Source organism: Leptidea sinapis, chromosome 26 (assembly GCF_905404315.1).
Source record: "Leptidea sinapis chromosome 26, ilLepSina1.1, whole genome shotgun sequence".
NCBI lineage: Eukaryota > Metazoa > Arthropoda > Insecta > Lepidoptera > Pieridae > Leptidea > Leptidea sinapis.
In genome coordinates this window covers 11,142,360-11,163,946 of record NC_066290.1, presented here as the reverse complement: position 1 = coordinate 11,163,946, position 21,587 = coordinate 11,142,360, and the positions used below count along the sequence as shown (strand labels likewise).

Below are 21,587 nucleotides of genomic sequence, written 5' to 3'. Positions count from 1 at the left end.
TGAGGAGAGTTTATGAGTTTAACAAAGAATACTGCAATTTTTGATGATATTTTATTTGTTATTACTTACTTAGACAAAGAGCTAGTAAACATTCTAGAACTATTGAGTAATTGTATTGTAATTATTGTTGTTAAATATGAGGTCTTTTATTAATTATTTACAGTAAAATCAAATTTAGAACTGTTCAATGTTCATCGTTCGAATTTCGAATATCAAAACGATATACAGTTTACAGTATTTACTTTGTAACTTATTTTATTATATTATTATTTACTAGTGGGAGGCCCTTTTGCACAGGATGCCGGCTAGATTATGGGTACCACAACGGCGCCTATTTCTGCCGTGAAGCAGTAATGTGTAAGTATTACTGTGTTTCGGTCTGAAAGGCGCCGTAGCTAGTGAAATTACTGGGCAAATGAGAATTAACTTCTTATGTCTCAAGATGACGAGCGCAATTGAAATGCCGCTCAGAATTTTTGGGATTTTCAAGAATCCTGAGGGGCACTGAATTTTAATGGGAAGGGCGTATCAATTATCATCAGCTGAACGTCCTGCTCGTCTCGTAACTTATTTTCATAAAAAAAAATTAATAGACTTTTTTTGACTTACAACACACTAGCGTAAAGCAATCTTGGTGTATATTTAGACAAGGTAAGCGAATCTATACACAGTTAATGTAACCAATTTTGATTTACAAGTCGTAAACAATCAGCCACTTTATTAATATAGCTAGAAACATAAACGTATAATCGTGCTGTCAGCTCGTCTATATACTATATTGTAGTCTATGAACGAGACAAACGGAACACGAGTGCTGCGAATGGCTGTGGAGTGGGTGGGGTTGCCAGGTGGGGTAAAGTGGGGTGAAGTGGGGTTGGTTGGGGTGGGAACATGTGGTGAATGGCGACAGCAAGGTCACGGGCGGTCGGAAGTAGGTTACGGGCGCGGGGAGTCGGCTGTTCGTATTGAACGCGCCATACTGTTGATATTTACTTCATTATTATGTCCAATGAATTTCTGCATTGTTTTTGAAGAGAAAACCTTTTTATGGAAGCTGTGCTCGATTGATTAATCTTTGTAACTACTTAGAATCTAAAAAAAGGGACTTTTTTCTTCTGTTATACTGCGAAAACTACTGAACCGATTTGAATAATACTTATACCATAAGATGCAGCGTGCTTCGGAGAATATTTTAGTATTTATGGTGATTACTTAATCGAAACCTATATTTTTTTGACTTATAAATACCTATATTTTTATATCTATATTGGTACCATAACGGTGCCTATTGCTGCCGTGAAGCAGTAACGTTTAAGTATTACTGTGTGTCGGTCTGAAGGGCGCCGTAGCTAGTGAAATTACTGGGCAAATGAGACGACATTGCAAGTCTCAAGATGACAACTGCAGTTGTAGTGCCGCTCAGGTTTTTTGCGGTTTTCAATAATCTTAAGCGGCACTGCATTGCTCATCTCGTCTCTTATTTTTATAAAAAAATATATATATGTGCCACCGGACATTTCTGACGATCTTTTATCAGGCGATAGTGATTCTTATTGTTTATTGCACGTCAATGTATATCAAAATTTCGTAATACCCGCCATTCATTGCGCAGTTTTTCGCTACCCACGCGTCTGCCCACGTTACAAACGAGACAGACAGACACATCCAACGTTTGACGCCAGAACTCTACCAATATAGAACTCTATATTTAACATTTATATTATCTCGTCTACAAATTTACAACACGGCCAATCGTATCACATAGTTTTACATACCCTTATTTATATATGAAATGATAGGTCCTAGAGTTTCTATTTACTTGAAACCTGGGTAAAAATAATCCATATCCTATTCATGTAAATAAAATTGGAGTGTCTGTTTGTAATATTGCAATAACAATTTTTTACTACATGTATATGAATATATATATATATATAGGTATACACCAAAATAACACATTTTAAAATTTATGTCTTTCTGTTTGTTCCGGCTTATCTCTGAAATGGCTGGACCGATTTTAACGGGACTTTTATTGGCATCTGATGTAATGAGGCTACGTTTATTTTAGAAAAATAGAGTAATGTTACAATGTCTAAGAAACGGTCTAACTTTTAAAATAATTTGTATGGCAACACAACGCTTAACGGGTCAGCTAGTTGTGAATAAATCACCTTATCCATAGATATCAATACTAATAAATATAGTTTCGATCCGATCCGTTTTCTTCCTTTGTTTATACTGAGAAAACTACTTTTTTTTTATGGAATAGGATGCCAAACGAGCGTACGGGTCACCTGGTGTTAAATGATCACCGCCGCCCACATTCTCTTGCAACACCAGAGGTACGCGCTTTTTTGAAGGTACCCATGTCGTATCGTCCCGGCAACACCGCACAAGGAAGCTCATTCCACAGCTTCGAAGAACGAGAAAGAAAACTCCTTAAAAACCGCACTGTGGAGGACCGCCACACATCCAGATGGTGGGGATGATATCCTAACTTGTGGCGTGTCTTGCGAAGGTGGAATTCTACTGAACCGATCGGAATAATACTTATACTATAAAATGCAGCATGTTTCGGAGAAGGTTCAAGGATATAATTTAAAGTGATTTCTTATCCAGAACCAATATTATTTTGACTTAGAAACACAAAATCAAGTTCTTCTCACAGTTCTAGACCCTAGATATAAATACATAGTTATAAAGATCAAATCATCTCAAAGTCAAAGACAAACTTTATTCAATAAGGCTTAAACTAAGCGCTTTTGAATCGTCACTATAAATATTTCTTTTAAATTATTGAATCTACCATATGTTATGAAAAAGTAGAGTTCGTGAGAAGAACATACAAGTAACTCAACAGCCACTCTTTCCAATCAATCTAGTATTTTACAATGGCTGTCATACACAAAAACAAATGGGTTTGTTAGGTGCTGCATCCAATTTAATAATAATAATATTGACACACTTTGACACAAATTATCTTGCCCCAAACTAGGCAAAGCCAGTTCTGTGGTTACAAGACAGCGATATATTTAATACAATATACTTAGTTAAACATACATGATTCGGAAACAAACATCCATATTCATATATATATATATATATATATATATATATATATATATATATATATATATATTTTTTTTTTAATTCGAACAATCATTTATATGAATCGTGTTTAATTAATATTAAATACTCGCTGACCCAGCAAACGTTTTATGCCGATATTAAAATCGCGATACAAAAGTAACAATTGATCGTAGATGGGTGAAAATTTGAAGATATATGTATTTTTTAATGCTGACTCATAATCAAACAAATTAAAAAAAAATGTCAAAAAAATAATAAAATAAAATTTGGAGTGGACCACCCTTAACATTTAGGGGGATGAAAAATAGATGTTGTCCGATTCTCAGACCTACCCAATATGCACTCAAAATTTCATGAGAATCGGTCAAGCCGTTTCGAAGGAGTTTAACTACAAACACCGCGACATGAGAATTTTATATATTAGATTTCAACCGGATTCTAGAATGTTCATATTCGTAATATTGTAATTATGATACAAAACAAAATATCTTTTAAACTTAATCCATCATTGCGGACATTTGTGGTGTAATTCGTAGGTGTGCAAATTATTAAACACTTACTCACGTCCCATCACGTGTGTGACTCAGATCGTCTGCACTAAACCGCTAGTTTTCACAAACAACAGAATATATACTCTATAACTGTTGAATATGGTTCAAAATAAATAAACACAGACTCTACTTTTCATATCTAAATTCATATGGGCTTATTTAATACACTTTCGAAGCCTTAAATGCGTTTTAAATCAAAAATAACTAACTTAATAACGCTTGTGTTTAATTTATATATTTTATTTTTACTTATTCGTCGTGATGTTTGAGTCAGCCTAGCGAAACTCTCTAAGAAAAAAGCGATTCACGCGATTGTATGAAACGTGCAGTCATTGTATATATGTATATAATAGTGTAAAAAACGGATAAAGCCGAAATCTACTACGTTTTAAGCAACTGTTAACTTTCAAACTTAGCCGGATTATATTTCTCGGCCAGTAATACTCTAATTACTATTATTTCAAGCTTATGTTTAATTACTGCACGTTTCATACTAAACAAAATTAAAATTTTTACTCAGGCAGTCCCGTCTCTTCTTACGTAGTATAAAGTATTTATATCCTCTTTGGTTTGAGTATGTTTGTTGCATCACTTTACTTACATTGTAATTAAAATAATTTATAAAACGATGAAGCTGTAAGAGTGGTTATGATTTTTTGCCTGTTTCTAAGTGGCAGGATTTACCACAATTTGGTAAAAAATACTTTCGACATTCATTAGTGTCATTTCTTTGACCTAAATGAATTTCAAGTGATTTTGATTTGTTTTTATTACTAAAATATAAATTCCTAAAAGTTACCGAACCACTGCCCGCAAATGTAAGTTATTTTATTATTTTCTGAATGAGGTTTCTCAGACGTTTTAGCGCAAGGCTAAGTCAGTGTGAAACTAGAAAGTTTATTGTGAAATATTTCCTCGTCTTATTGTGATTTCTAAAATACTGGCTTTACCTGAAACAACCAAGTTGCTGCCAAATTATTGTTTTAAATAATGATCGTGACTCTCCCGTTTTGTACTTCAAGATAAATTTTGAACATAACTTTACCGAGATGATGTTTTTATAACTTTTGTTTTTAACAAATAATGCAATAAATGAAAAGTTTTGGTATAAATAGTTCGTTGGCGAAGTATTAGAAAGAACAGTTGAAGGAAGAAAAAAGCGTTTCACTCGATTGTATAAAACGTGCAGTCATTGAAAGATTGACAGATGACGGCTGTAATCTCGTAAAAAACGGAGACAGCCGAAATCCACTACGTTGTAAGCAACTCTTCGCTTTCAAATTTAGCCAGATTATATTTCGTCGCCATAGTATTTTAATTACATTACTATTTCAAACTTATCTCAAATCACTGCACGTTTCATACTAAACTAAATTTTAATTTTTACTTAGGCAGTCCCGCGTATTACGTAGTATTTACATCCTCTTTGATTTTTACGATCCAACTGACAAACATAGACAAGAAAACACGGACTAGAGATTGTAAAAGAATTTCATAGTGTCCGATGATAATATTAAATACAAGCTGTTATAGAAGTTTGAGTTAAAACATCTTAAATTTAATCAAATATGATCTTAGAGCGGTTGCTAGCTTCAATAAGTGGATATAAAGGAACAAAGAACTGGTTGACCTGATTCCTGTCACCGAATTCCACCTTCGCACGACACGCTACAGGAGTTTTATAGAATTAGGATATCACCCATCAGGATGTGTGGCTTTCGTATACAGCGCGGTTTTAACGGAACTTTCTTTCACATACAACTAAGTTGTAGAATGAACTTCCTTGTGCGGTGTTGCCAGGACGGTACGACATTACATACGACACCTTTCTAAAAGTCCGGCAACGCTCCTGTGATTCTCCTCTTCCATACAAAAATATGTTATGATTTTCATAAGACAGCGCTATCAGGATTTAACTACAAAACAGCAAAGAGTCGTTATTTTTTTTTTAATTTCGAAGCTTTTAGAACATGTTTGTGTTAAGGTCGTGTTCAGCTTTACATAATATATATACAAGTTTTATTTGGTGTACTTGTTAGCGCGGTCCTCTTGACACAAAGACGCGTGCACATGAGCGCATTGTTTGCGCAGGTGCGTTATATACTCTTTGTTCTCAAAATTATCACACGGAACATGGAATGCCGAAGATTATACCCACTGACACTTTATTATCTACCCTCCACTTGTTAATTGAAACGCCGTCTTTGTTTATTTACATATTCTTTGAAAAATTCAGAGAGAACAAAGTATTAAAGTCACCCTAAAAACGTGTTCCTGGAAAAGTGAAAAAAACACAAAACGTCGGGTTATTATCAAATTTATTCAAACAAAACAAATCTGTATGTAATGGATATTATATATATGTTGGATAGCTTGGCTGATCCGTTGACCGAAATAGCTGCTAGCGCTTGGGTTTCCAGTAGACCTATTGAGGCGCTAAGATAGTACTTTGTACGTTCTCCGCGCCTCTGGGCCCCATGGGCCAAGTGTCTAGTCACCAGTCAACACAAAGATGTATGACTCACTGATACCGACATATTTGCGACGTTTGCTGTCTTAAACGTCGGGTTAAATAAAATTAGAATAAAAATGTAACTTTTAAACAATAACTCAATGTAAAAATACAGTTACAATTTACACGCGTTTTAATCCTTTAAAAAGTATTTTATTTAAAACTTTCGCTTTAGTCAGAGAAAATACTACATCATTAATGTAATACATATACATAATGTAGTAAAGTTATAAAATATAAATACAAGCCCGCTTAATTGTGGAGTCATTACGCTTTTTTTAATACACGCACCGTTATTATTATGAATTATGATAAATATAAAGATTAACTAAACTCTATTTTGAGCAATTCACGCACACTATCACAAAGTGTCATACAAATCGCGAGTGTAAGACGTAGATTGTCACGCACACTACACTAATATTCCTGGCCTGATTGTTGGGGGGAAACTTGTTAGATATACTTTTGACAGCTGACAGAACCAAAGAGTACGTAAAGAGTTAATAACTCGTTACAATTGTTGAAGTGACATTTACCTACTATACCAACATTATTATGAGATAAGGTGATAGAAAGCATTACACAGTGTTTTGGTACCAGGCGATCATAGTTGAAGAAGAGATTGTCTTATGTATGACGCGAGTATACCTTAATATATTCTGACGCCATGCGCACGACTTACTACTACATAGACACCAGGAGAACATATATATATTATTGGTGATAGTAATGTCTTTCATAGCGGTTGACATCATGTGTCATCCTAGCAACACGTACCAGGACTTCATATGTAGTGTAGAGGTTCATGCACAATGCAGGTGTCACTTCTGACATGTGTACTTTGTATGCACGCAATTTTCTTTATATATCTACACTATAAATTTGCACTCAATTACTAACATTCTATAGTAATACGGATAAATCTATTTATAGAGTCAACTAGCGTTGTACAGTAGTAACTCATCATCGAAGCCGAGTCACGCAAGGCACAGCACATGTTTCGTTTTACTACGTGAGAACAAGATCTCATTGTGAACAAGTCTTTCATTGTGTTCAGGTCAAACTATGCAGTAATGTTGTCGACATACTGCTCTTTATTGCTCTATGTAACCTTTATAAATAACCTATTGGATAAGAAACACCACCTGTAGTACCTTACAAGCTAATTTGTTATATGTAAGTCTATTATAACAATAATTGTAAATTACTCATTGATTTTAGAGTGGCCGTTGTGTTTCTTGTGGGTTCTTTTTCGAACATTGGTTGATCCAGTATTTTAATTATTTAATCACAATAAATTTTTAAATCAAACTTTATTGAAAAAAAGATTATATCAGTTTCCCAGACTTGGTTTTCACAAAAAAACAATTACTAAAATTGCAATTAACTATTTGGTAGCCTTTAAAAAGTTTATTTAGAATATAAGGTAACATTCGAAAGCTTTAAGAATATTAAATAAATCGCCTATATCTAAAACAATCCCTTAATAATTTTAAATGTTGGTTGGAAGTTATTTTTATTTCTTATGCATATTTTTATGTAAGGATTAAACATAAAATATGTAAGTTCAAAGTCCAAATAACATGAGAATTTGTCTATTATTGCACGGTCTGTTAAACCGTTGATGATGATTGTTATTTCAACCCTGAAGATACATTGGCTTCCATTAACTGCAAGATTACATTAAAATGTTAAATTTATAACATAATATTATCCTATTATTTATTCATTAGAATAGAAGTACCGTGACTTGTCTTATAAAGCGTCCGTTTTGAATTGCAAAAAATAGTTACCCACAGTAAGTCAACTCGAGAACTTGTGGCTTCTGTTTTAATTTTTATTTTCATTTAAAATTAGAATAGAATAGAAAACACTTTATTAGCAATAAAAAACACACCTTCAATTTACAGTTTAACAGGTAACAAAAATTATTAACATATAAAATAAAAAATAACTGTGCGACTCGACCCTGCTAAAAGGAGCTGACTCAGTACATTGTTAGTCAGTGCAGAAGACACCAACACAACACTCGTTTTCAGCAGCCCCTCGTGACATTTGGAGTTGACAGTTGCTGTAGTCCCATCGTATTTAGTTTTTTGTTGTCAAAGAGATTGAATGAATGAATTACCAAGTTGTAGAAAAAATATTGTATGCGTCACGTTGTATAACTAACCAACCGCAACCCACACAAGTACGTTTTTTGAACCTTGTTATACAACTGTTGCATAAAATACTATAATAGGTTTACATTCTAGACTTTTTACCAGTGCGAGGCTTCTCTGGATGTTTGGTTGATGCGATTAGGTTAGGCGACTTTTTCTGCCTTCAAGCAGTAGTTTGCCAGTATTTTTTGAAAGGCGCCGTGGCTGTAACTACTGGGCCAAAGAGATATAACATCTTATGTCTGTAATGGATAGGGCATAGCTAACTATCAGGTCAGAACTTTTTGTTCGTCTCGTCACTTTTGTCATATAAGGTGAAAGACATTCACTGCTGGACAAAAGCCTTCTCCAAAGATCTGTATGAAGATCGGTCGTGCGCTGCCCTCATGTAACGCACCCCAGCGATCTTGACCAGATCACAGGTCCATCTTGAGGGGGGGGGGCTACTTTTTTTTTATGGAAAAGGAGGACGGGTCAGCTAGTGTTAAGTGATCACCGCTGCCCACATTATTTTGCAACACCAGAGAACTCACAGGAGTGTTGCCGGCCTTTGAGGAAGGTGTACGCGCTTTTTTTTGTTACACATGTCGTATCGTCCCGGAAACACCGCACAAGGAAGCTCATTCCACAGCTTTGTAGTACGTGGGAGAAAGCTCCTTGGAATTCGCACTGTGAAGGACCGCCCATCCAGATGATGGGGATGATATCCTAATTTGTGGCGTGTCGTGCGAAGGTGGAATTCGGCGGCAGGAATCAAACACTTCTATTGGTTAGTGGTTCAATCAAATCTAATAGTTTGTTGTCGTTCCAGCTCACCCAATGATCTCGGCCAGCCTGCCCGGCGAGGCACTGGTCCAGCTCGGGCCGCTGCAGCTCAGCCACCTGTACCCGGCCGCCACCATGACGCCCGAGTTCCTGGCGCCCCCGCCGCGGCCCTACCCGCGCTACGCGGCCCGCCGGCCCCGCGACCTGCCGCCGGCGGCGCCCTTCGCCCCCGTGCCCGCGCCCTACTCCCCCTTCCTGCCGCACCCGTCGTATGCGTCCTACCTGTACCGGTCGCGGGCGCCCCAGCCGCCGGCGTACCCTCTTAGGCCCAGGCCCACCTCGGGCTTCGTGCCCCCCGCGCCGGCACCACATTCCCCTCACTCGCCGCCGGTGTCTGCGCCGGCACCGCAACCGCCGCCCAGAGAAGTAAGTATATACATATATTCCATTAAAAAGAACGCAAAAAAAGGAGAGTTACATACGCCGCTCTTCTCTCTTAGAGCGCCATTTGTTTCCGAAGCGGTAGTAGTGTCTTGTTTATTAGAAATGACATCAAAAAGAATTCTAAAGGAATCAATTTTGAGAAAATATACCCATGTATATTATATGGAACAGGATTGCCAACGAGCAGGTCTGAATAATAGATCGCAGCCGCCTAGGTATGGAGGCTCATGTATCCGCAATAAAACCACTAGTATGGGTCCATTTTGAGTGCAGTATTGGCCAGTAACTCCAACCAGCCCAGGGCAGTCTGCGAACACAGACTACTTGGAGCGACCTCGTATTAAATAAGGTTTTTGCCCGTATATTCTCTTGGGATAAAGGGACAGAAAGAGCTGGTTATCTGACGCTATACGGCATCATTTCATTGACCTTATACTCCCGTAGACTCCTAATTACGAGTATGTATTTTCGAACAATTCACTCAACCGACTAATGTTAATCAAAAGATTTCGTATACAATACTTACTGGCACCAATGTATTTATATAAAATCTCGGAAAGAGGAGGACAAACGATCACACGAATGTTAAGTGATCACCGCCGCCCACATTGCATTGTTGCCCGCCTTTAAATAAGGTGTACGCGTGAACACCGTGGTGTTCCCATGTCGTACGTCCCAGAAACACCGCACAAGGAAGAACTATTTTTCTAGTGTGGTTTCTGAATGTCTCTGTCTAGGCCACAGGTTCATATATTATCCTTGTACAGTAACAATACAATTGTCGCAACAATTAGGATTTAATTATTCTGGCAACCATATCTCTCAAACTAGAACGTGACTTCGTGAGTTCGGATGCAATAAATAATTTAAATTGTCTGTCTTCAGGAGCCACCCATGTCACCAGAGCGCGGAGCCCCGGCTCCGTACTTCTGCAGAGGAGCGCTGATCCGTCTAGAAGACGGCACCCTCCGGCGGATAGAGGAGATGAGGACAGAAGACTTCGTGATGAGCTCGGAGAGGACCGGAGATGTGACTCTCACGCAGTGCACCCTGCTGCGGATAGACGAGCGAGGGGAAAGACTGGCTTTGACTCTGGCATACGACAGGAACCGCTCCCAAGTAAGTTTCTTTTTATGGAAGAGGACAAACAAGCGTACGGGTTAACTTATGTTAAGTGATCACCGCCGCCTACACTCTCTTGCAACACAAGAGGAATAACAGGAGCGATATCGTATCGTCCCGGAAACACAGCACATGGAAGGAAGTTACCCTGGCCGTTAAGTGGTCATCTTAACATCCATGTCATAAGTCAGAGACTGCATCGTCATTATAAACATGAGGTGGATGGAAGACCTAAGGTACTGCCCTTGATTCAGAGTTTTCGTTTCAATCACATATTTAATATTTATAACGCTTCTGAAAATAATCCGTATATTAGATGCAGCATCTGTCTAAGTCAATTGAGAAAGGTTAAATCACAGAAGACTTTTTGAATTGCTCCCTGAGCTACCTTTTAAGTTCAAATTTAAAACGTTAATACTTCACTTGCTCATTCTATATATTATATGGGTCTATACTTTAACAGTATAGTAATGTCAACCTTCAATATTGAAAACGTTGTTTGACATTGTAATATTGCTGTAAAATTGATTGCATAGCTACTGTCACGGACGAGTAAAAAAAGAAGGACTCCGCGCCGTGATATTAGCAAGTTAAGTACCGTTATGCTAGTGTGTGTGCGGTTACGGGGGATACTAGTTACACAATTTTCTTGTTTTGATAATCTGTGGTCGCGCCATTTTCAATCTGTGGTATCATTACGAAAATCATTTAAGTTATAGTATTTTTTACCACATAAACGTGATTGATATAAATAATAAATACATTAAAACTATTTTGTTCTAAAAATGAATGAGCTTAACGAAGGTATTTGAGTAGAATTAACATTTATTGCGAAACAATTTGAACAGCTGCTACGCGATAATATGTGAAGCGTAAATTAAAGTCACGACACCCGCTGTTAATAGTCAGCCTTGAAAATCAATGAATGAAACCGCCGCTATATTTTGTCGACAGAATAAATATATTTACTCTTGTCTGTATCAACAACTAAACTCCTAATCGCCTACTAAAACGTCGTCAAAATGTCAGAGCGGCAACGCCGCTACGTAACGTACTACATACGTAAACATAAACTTATGACAGATGATATTAAAACCTTAATTTAAATTAACACTTTATTTCGTAACAGTAATGTTCAGTATATTGTATACGCTCATTAGTAGGTCGGACGCGAACACGAGGCAAGAACGTTTTGTTTTAACAATTGAAATGTAATTATTTAGCAAAATGATTAAAAACGTCAAGTTATTAACACAATTTTGTTAATTCAAAGGGGCACTTACCTGAAATACGACACTATATCCTTTTTAAGTTTTTCACTGCACTTGTTATTGCGTGGTGTTGTATTCAAAGCGCGGTCGAAATACAACTGAACGAAAACTCTTTTGCTTCAGACAATTTTTGAGTGTGATTGCGAGTATTGTTGTTTATTGCATGTCAATGGTTCTAAGATACAACAACAGAATTTTTTTTGTGCAACAAGATCCCTGCGAGATCGAATCAGATATGAGGAGATCCGTAGGAGAACCAAAGTCACCGACATAGCCCAAATGATTGCGAAACTGAAGTGGCAGTGGGCAGGGCACATAGCTCGGCGGACAGATAGCCGTTAGGGCAGTAAGGTCCTCGAATGGCGACCACGTACCGGAAGGCGTAGTGTTGGTAGACAAGATGGACTGACGATCTGGTCAAGATCGCCGGAGTAGGATGGATGAGGGCAGCGCAGGACCGATCGTCAAGGCGATATTTGGGTGAGGCCTTTGACCAGCAGTGGACGTCTTCCACCTGAAATGATGATGATGAACAAAATTTAATTCATTGTTTTTTTTATTGCAGGTAGAGTTAGAATCAACGGTGGATCACCCATACTTTGTGTACGGCCGCGGCTGGGCGTCATGTAGACCGGAGCGTACTATGGCGCGGTACGGCCTCCGCGTACAGAAGCTGCAGGTCGGCGACGTGTGCGTCACTTTAGTCGCTCGCAAACATTCAACACCGACGTCTGTGAGCACCGCACCAGCGCCGGCGCCGCCGCAAACACACCCAGAAAACTTGAGCGTCAAAGAAGACGCGCGCAAACGCCGCTGGTCTGCATCAGACGTGGTCGACGAGGGCCCTCCAGTTAAAAAGCGTTGAGGCGACATCGAGCGATAATTTTGTTAAAGTCGTTTCATTTAGTACAACGTTCTCAGAACTAAATAGAATATATCGTGGCAATGTGTCGATTTAAGACAGGTCCCAGTGATAACACGTTTAACGGTCGCAAATTCATGTTCATACGCTTAAATTCGGGAACTTCTAGGTGCTTTTACAGTTGGGTGCTTCTAAATGCGTTCGTGTACAAATTGTAAATAATATTCAATAATGTTTAAGTAAGAAGGATGCTACACAATGCTATCATTCGACAGTCTTACATATCACACAAATGACTTTAATATAAATCATTACATACGACCATTTCAATATGTATTGTAATGCTTTCACTCACGCAAATAAAAGTTTGGGAATGATGGCTCTAAAACTTCCTAAAACTCAAACCACTGTTAGTTGATTTAATATTCCTGTAATATAATTAACAATGTTTCATATAGCACAAAAGTAAATGACCTGTGCTTTTATCAAGAGTTTTGCAGACTTGGTAGCGATTACGCATATCATATGAAAAATATAGTACCATTACTTGCCGCCAGAGGCGCTGAACACCTCTTCATACAGCTATTTGATAGACGCTTTATATAAACTAATGATGGTATACAGATCTTAACAGTTATGGATAGCCTAGATCGTCAGCCTGAATGCGTTTGAAAGGTACAATGGATGTTAGTGAGGATTACTTCACGTGATTCTAGGTCAAATTTTCAAATAATATTGACACTGCTCCACTTTTCGGATATAAATTAAAAGTTTATTAATAAAATCTTAAATTTATTATAAAATCTATTTTATTCTTAGTTACATTCTTGAATATGTACATTAGAATTTTGTGTATGTACATTATTAGTATCATTATGTAATCCTATAAAAGTAACAATTGGTTAGAGTGAGAGAAAGGGAAACCAGACAGACTGGCGCCGTAACGCGTTACGTTACGAAACGGTATAACCTCCCATAAGAAGTAATCACTTCAAAATTGATATAAACCGTATATATAATTTAACAGAAAAAAGTTTTGTTATATTAAACCTGAATTTATACAAAAGAAAATTGAAGAATACATTTTTATCCCTTATTTTTCTGTGACTAGTTTAGAAACACATGTGATTGCATTTTTTATTTTATCCAGCTTAGACCGAGCAGTCAAGTTTTCCGTGATTATGGTTGTGACTGCAGACATATCCTTCGATCCATCAGACAATAGCACTCAATATGATAATGGGTTAGTTCTCCCTGCTGTGTAGTTAGGTAGTGTAGTCTTCTGAACTGAGAAACTCTGACAAATACGCTGTTATTGTAAGTAAAGTTGTTATCTATATATTGTATAAATTATATCTTACAGTCATAGCTGATAATGGATACCATCTCTATTGGTTCTTACGTCCGTGTGATACACATAAATTTTTCTATGAGAAGATGTATACATAAAACACAGTCTGTGATATTTTGTAGTTATTGTTGTGTAGGTATGAAGTATTGCTTGAATAAACAAGATATATGTTTTAGAATAAGTACTTGGTAATTGGTAAAAATTGTAGTTGATTAACGGCCGTTTCAGTGACCTATCTATCTTTAGTTTAACTTACTATAAGTAGACAAATCGATTCTTTTAAGCTTACTTACATTTCAATAACCTATCGACATAAAGCATTGGACTATAACTATATTGGACATAACTATGGATAGATAAGATCTTGTCATTAAACGGTGACAGCAATGTATCCGTAACTATAGATACGTTATTGAAAACGGCCGTTAATGTCGATTCTAAAACTATTTCGTTTGTGTTTTCATTGACGTGTTATTAATAAAATGCCATTTATATAAGAAATGCCATATGAATTGCTTTTCAAGTGTGGTCGATGGTTGTTTTAAATATATGTATTGGTCCAATACACTATTTATTGGATTTACTTTTTAAATTATTGTTATTTCATTAACTTTTAAAATTTCACTTAAGTTATAAAGTGAATGTATTCTAATTGAAACTTTTTTGAATCAATCTCGTGTCATAGCACATTATGTTTTAAATTTTTAAATTAAGAATTAATTGCACAATATTAAAATATGTAAGTATTTTTGAATTTAATAATTACCGTTCTTCCATTAACGTTTGTACATTATCAACATAGTTGTAGAGAAAATTATGAAAGTGCTAATCTGATGTGTATTATTTTATATTTGATGGTATATTTTACTATATTAGTCATGTCGAAACTCTTACTATTGAAATAATTTTAATTCCCAATGTAAAATACTTTAGTTGTCATTAGTTTAAAAAAAAGTGTGTGCGTACTTATGTATGCACGCAAGAAGTTATACTTCTTTGGCCTAACGAAGCAAAAATCATTAAAATGATTCATTCCTCGTCCTATTCTACGTTTTTAGAAAGAACAATTATGTAAAAATCTTGCAACGATGTCTTTGATAATTAATTATTAAATAACGAATAGGGCTGTATGGGCTTGAACCCTTTGCCTATCCTTATAATGGACGAAGAAACGAAAAAAAATAACGAATGTCGCAAACGTCAGAAAATTTCAGGAACCAACTTCACTCTGTTACTTTTGTGTTATAGTGATGCGCGCACGTCTTTAAATTTCACTCTCATCATTATTTCATAGCGCGCTTTAGAAGTATAACTTCAAAAACTTATTTAGGCTGTTGAAACTACATGTGAAACTTTCTGGCTTAATTTCGTTCGAAAAATTGATTTAGTTCCACTTTTACACTTACAATAATAATTAGTTTTGAATGCAAATGATTTTCAACTTTTAGTATATCGCTTAGAGTTCAAAATTATTGCTTAATTTTGTATCCATATCACGAACCTGACCGTATAAACGAAATGTTTCATTGTGACGAACTGTAGTGCGATGAAACACTACGACTAAGCTGCCAACGTTTCCGGCCATTGTGTAAATTTATTGCTTGCTGGTTTTAAAACCAACAGATTACAGTAAGAATTACCGTAACATAACGCGGTCATAACCGTGCGAGCAAGCGGCAATATCGGCAATACTGCTCACTCTTTTGATAACGTGCCATGAGTGTTGGCGGCTGGTTTATTTTGTTGTATAATATATTATGTAATCGTAGTTTTATTGTCTTATTATTTGTAATTGTAATGAAAGATCTCATTTTATTAATCGGTATTTTCTAACAAGGCGCTTTCATTAGATCATGACTAAGCCTACCTCACAAACTATGACAAACGTCTCGCCGTGTTTGTTGTAGCTACATTACCCATTATATAAACAGGCCGATCGGTAAATATTTATTCTCTTCACAATATTCCAGCTAAACTGAAAAAATTGTGAAAATACAAGATATAAAAATTAAAATCAAGGTATCGAATTGCTGATTATATACATAATTGTATAAATATCATTCCCTAAAAATGCAATCTTCACAATTTTAAATGTTTCTCATACTAATTTTAATGCCTGAAATTAAATTTAAAAGTTATTGTGAACATAACACAAGACACAAAACTGGATATATATAGTATTTCTGTTTATAAACTTAATTGTATAAATATTTCTTCATAACTGAATACTGTTCTTATCCATGTTAATATTACCTATTTAATTTATTGAGTCACCGCCAGAGGCGCTGTCAAAGTTCCCATACATTTCTATAATGAAATGCAGAGCTACATTCTGTTCGAAAATCAAGACAAAATTTGCAAAAATATTTTTAGTGTCACAAAGATTATTGAGTTTGTTATTATTAAAATAATAAGGCCTGGGTATTTAATAGCTAATGTTAGATTACACAAACTGGTCGTAATTAAAGTCTATGAAGATCTCAATTTGATAAAAATGAACTTATAAAAAGACTGGGATGCTTTACTAAATGTTGTGGGACAGTAGTTTGAATATATTACTTAAATATGCGATAGGAGCATTTATTTTATAAACGGTTCTCCGTTTCGAGCTGGGTGGACAATCAAATTAGTACAAAATTCTATGTAAAAAGTATTATTTCCCAAAATCCAAATTCAAAAAGTATTAAGTTATAATTCAAGGGTGCTATACAGTTAAGGCATTGACTTCTACTATATACCACTGGACTGGCGGCTGTCAAAGTGCTTTTGTGCGTGTTTGATATTCGCCATTTTGGCGCTGTTGGCCATGTAGCGAGAGTCTACGGTACTAAAACTAGTGATGACAACCCCAGCTAACATCGACAGATGGTGGGAAATTATTTACAAAAAAAATGTGTACTTTATTAAGTTGATTCTTGAAGTATAAATAACACGGAAAACGAACGAAATTTATTCAAAATGCAAAAATTTACTATTGTACGTTCTTTCGCAGCCATCTGTATTATACGTCAAAATTAGTTCTCTGGATGCTCGCAAGTGGCGCTTCAAATAGGCACAAAAAATTTGCTGTCAAACATATGGAACAGTCTGTTCAGTGGTATTTATACAGATCAGTGAGTTAAGTTGTCGTTTTCTGAGCTCATCGAGAATGATCTATCCTATATTAAAATATTGGTAGACTTATATATTATTATGTAGTTTGTATATAAGTAATTTCGCTCTTTCGCGCCATCTTTAGTTTTAATCCGTCATTGTTAACATATTAATATACTTTTAAAACTTAATGCTTGATAATTTTTGTATTAGTCAAATAGAATTGATGAATATTTCAATATTCTATACAAAAAAGAATAAATTAAGTTAAAATACAAAGGATGTATATCAACTAACGTTTTCACAGGTTCATTTTGGATTTATTACGGTATTTCTGTAGATACAAAGAATGTTAATGTTTTTCTAAGTCACTTAAAATTTTAGCACTGTTATTTTTTATACTAATTCCTAACTAAGCACAAAACTACAATAATATGTAAACATTTTTATATGTTAGCAACATTTTTTTTATTATTTTGCAATAACTAAACAACCGTCTGGTTGTTAGTGTCAGAAAAATTCTAATACAATCACCGCTATTTTATTACTATCAAATTTCATATTAATGATAACAACAGCTTGGCGAAACTCTAAGAGAAGCGATTCACTCGATTATATGAAACGGTGCAGTCATTGATAGATTGACAGATGACGGCTATAATCTTGTTAATAACGGAGATAGCCGAAATCCACTACGTTTAAAGGAACTGTTTGCTTTCAAACGTAGCCGGATTATACTTCGTCGCCATATTGTAATTACTATTTCGATATTATGTCAAATCATTGCACGTTTCATACTAAACTAAATTTCAATTTTTACTTAGGCAGTTCCGCCTCTTATTACGTAGTATTTACATCCTCTTTGGATACCAAACCGCGTATTGACCGCAAATAATTGTTACTGAATAACGATAGATGCTTTTAGAATTATGTATTTAATTAATACATAAAATATCAACATTAAACTACTTATAAATTTATATTACCATCCAAACACAAATTCATTTAATATGAACCACTTAACATGTAAAATACCACATTAGGTTCTCAGTATGCCAATAAAATGTAGATATGGCATATAATGAAATTAAAAAATATGTTTTTTTTAATCAAATCATATAATATTAATTATCATGGGTATACTATATACAGATTATGACGTAATTATGTGTTTTTTTTATTTCTTAAATCACTGTTAAAGGTTTTTGTTTAAATCAATTTGAGTTTGTGCTTTGAATTTGCTTTGTCGTTCAAATACCACATTAAAAATTTATGTGTCATTAATTGAATAGAAAAATAATTGTTATGAATAATTTGTATATTAAATTGTATAGCAGATTATGTAAGAGAAAGTGTTTATAACAGAAGATAATATGATAAGTTAAATGTTTGTAAAAAGAAGAGAAATATGTTTAATGAATATTTGATATATATTATCTTTGTTTCATTTTCGGACCTAATCTAGTAGCTGTGAGACAAGGAGAGGCTCTTCTTTTACAGATTTTTTTTTTAAATAAGGGACGAAACGAGCAGGACGTTCAGCTGATGGTAATAGATACGCCCTGCCCATTACAATGCAATGTCACTCAGGATTTTTGAAACACCCCAAAAATTCTGAGCGGCACTACAACTGCGCTCGACATCTTGAGACATAAGGTTTGAAGACTCATTTGTCCAGTACTTTCACTAGCTACGGTGCACTTCAGACCGAAACACAGTAATGCTGACACATTACTGCTTCACGGTAGAAATAGTTGCCTTTATGGTACCTATAATCTAGCCGGCATCCTGTGCAAAGGAGCCTCCCACTGATGAGTCCCTCATAATGTGGTAGATTCAGTAATTTAAATGAAATATGTTTAATAAAAGGCATTTATTTTCTCAAAAATAAATTCCTTTAGAATTCTTTTTGATGTCATTTCTAATATACTAGATACTACTACCGCTTCGGAAACAAATGGCGCTCTGAGGGAGAAGAAGCGGCGTAAGAAACTCTCCCAGCATTCTTTTCATAATGACGATACAAAAGCGCTAAGTATGAGCCTATTTGAATAAAGTTTATTTGCCTTTAGAAATAGAAAGCCTAGCAGACATACATACGGGTAACCCACACTCCTTCCAATAATTAATATTGAAAATTCAATAAAACTGAGACAAATTTATATTTGTTTTACTTTAGATAACCCTATTTATTCAAACATGGACAACTCCAATATTATCTCTGTACTTGAGGTTTGTCAATGTTACTGTTAATTGAATATTTACTTTTTTCATAGCTAAAATAAGCTCTTTAAAATTATTTTCACAAAACTACCGCTATTGAAAAAATGAAAATTAACCTATTTTTATTATATTATGCTTTAAAAAAAGGTGATCTACCTGTTTCTGTGCAAAGAAACCCCCTACCAACCTATTGTGCCCCATTATTATACAAATTAATTCTATGGTGTCAATCAGTTTGCGAGGGATATGGGCGTGGCGTGCATGACGCGATGATATTAACCAATCACATCGCTTCCCGCTAAAATCGGTATGACGCCTAAACGCGTCGCTGCATTGTATATAAAAGGACAAACGAGCGTACGGGTCATCTGATGTTATGTGATCACTGCCGCCCACATTCTCTTGCGACATCAGAGGAGGTACATGAGCGTTGCCGGCCTTTAATGAAGGTCTACGAGATTTTTTCTGAATGTTCCCATGTCGCATCGTCCTGGAAACACCACACATTGGTTGTACGTGGAAGAAAGTTCCTTGAAAACTACACAGTGGAGGAACGTCACACATCCAGATGGTGGGGATGATATTCTAATTTGTCGACGTACGAATCAGGTCAAACAGCTCTTCGGAACACGCAATGAAGCGACGTCGATCCAGCCGTTCACAGACCACTGGATTACCGAAACTTCGAGCAGCTCTGCGTTGCACGCGGTCAAACAGTACAAGCCACTGGCGTACACAAGACCAGAGATGACAGCAATACTCCATATTATGTGGCCGGACCTGAGCCTTGTAGAGCGCTAGAATGTAGACTGGCTTGAAAAATTGCCGTGCTCTATTTATGACGCCCAGCTTCTTCGAAGTTATTTACTTAGTGGGTTCTTCTGTAATTCAGAAGCTTAATTCAATAGATTTTATTGAAACGTAGGGCAACATCCTGACACGTGATTATGGTCGAGAATTAATACTTATTCCCCAGATGAAGGCCATATAATGATCGACAAAATTTCTTTAGAAAAAATGGATTTAGATAGGTACGATGCTGTTTCTTACCGATAACATTCTTAACTGCTAACATTAGTGGTAAGTATGTATGGTAAAGTTTAATAAAAACCTTACCATCGTGTGAGCAAGACTTTATGTAAACTCTTTATAAAGTTGTTTTTTTTTTAACAGAAATTTTCCTAAAACAAATAAATTAGTTCAGTTTGTTTGTTTTACCTCCATTTATTATTACACTGTTTAAACAGTTTTAACCAGTCGTTAAGAAATATTTTGACACTAGCAAATATTCCCAGAAGTATGTCATAGTGTTTTTCTAACCAGCTGATAGACTTGTAATATTTGAATATAATTTAATTATAAGTTTTATTGAGTTTTATTAAGCAATTTAAAAAAATAGGATACCACTGAATTTTTACTCAGGTCTGAAGCATTTCTTTTAGAATATACAGTGGTAGATTTTTATGTCGAGTGATTCAAAATCCTATTTAGAACAATATCAATCTGAGTTGCACAAATTTCTAAGTAACACCTTGAGATAACTAACATTATATAATAATAATAATATTGACACACTTTTACACAAATTATCTTGCCCCAAATTAAGCATATAGTCTGTGTTACGGGTTACAAGACAACGATATATTTAATACAATATACTTACTTAAACATACATATATACATCCATGACTCGGAAACAAACATCAATATTCATTATATAAATGCTTGCACCTACCGGGATTCGAACCCAGGACCTCTAGCTTAGTAGGTAGGATCGCTAACCACTCGGCTGTACAGGTCGTCATATATATTGATTTTGTTATTGTTGATAACTTCAAACAAATGTGCCATTACACTTTTTGACAATTTCAGTCTCAGTAAAACCATCTAAGCACCTATTGTATAAGTCTTCAACCAACAGAGCCCTTCCCTTTCCTGTCTATCGAACATTGTCGAAATACATGATGTTGCATCCAAGTCATACCGCCTGTTGAAGACAAGCAAGAGAAAGCGATGACACTGAACGAAAAATATTGTGAAGAAATTACATATAAAATCTTCCAGGAAATACGAGTTTTTAAGAAATCCTTACAAATTTGTGAAATAAATGTTTATCATATAGAATCTCCATTACATGCGCG

The 21,587-nt window shown here is 35.5% G+C and overlaps 1 protein-coding gene across 1 annotated transcript in view; it reads left to right on the top strand.

Moving 5' to 3' along the window:
- LOC126972484 (ataxin-1) overlaps window positions 1–18,656 on the top strand; it is a 59,128-nt gene extending 40,472 nt beyond the window's left edge. Inside the window, exons 2-4 of the mRNA XM_050819284.1 lie at window positions 9,127–9,506; window positions 10,410–10,643; window positions 12,483–18,656. Of these exons, the coding sequence (XP_050675241.1) occupies window positions 9,135–9,506; window positions 10,410–10,643; window positions 12,483–12,782 (906 nt within the window). The 5' untranslated portion in view covers window positions 9,127–9,134 and the 3' untranslated portion in view covers window positions 12,783–18,656. The remainder of the gene's footprint in view (window positions 1–9,126; window positions 9,507–10,409; window positions 10,644–12,482) is intronic.
- Window positions 18,657–21,587: the final 2,931 nt, after the last annotated feature.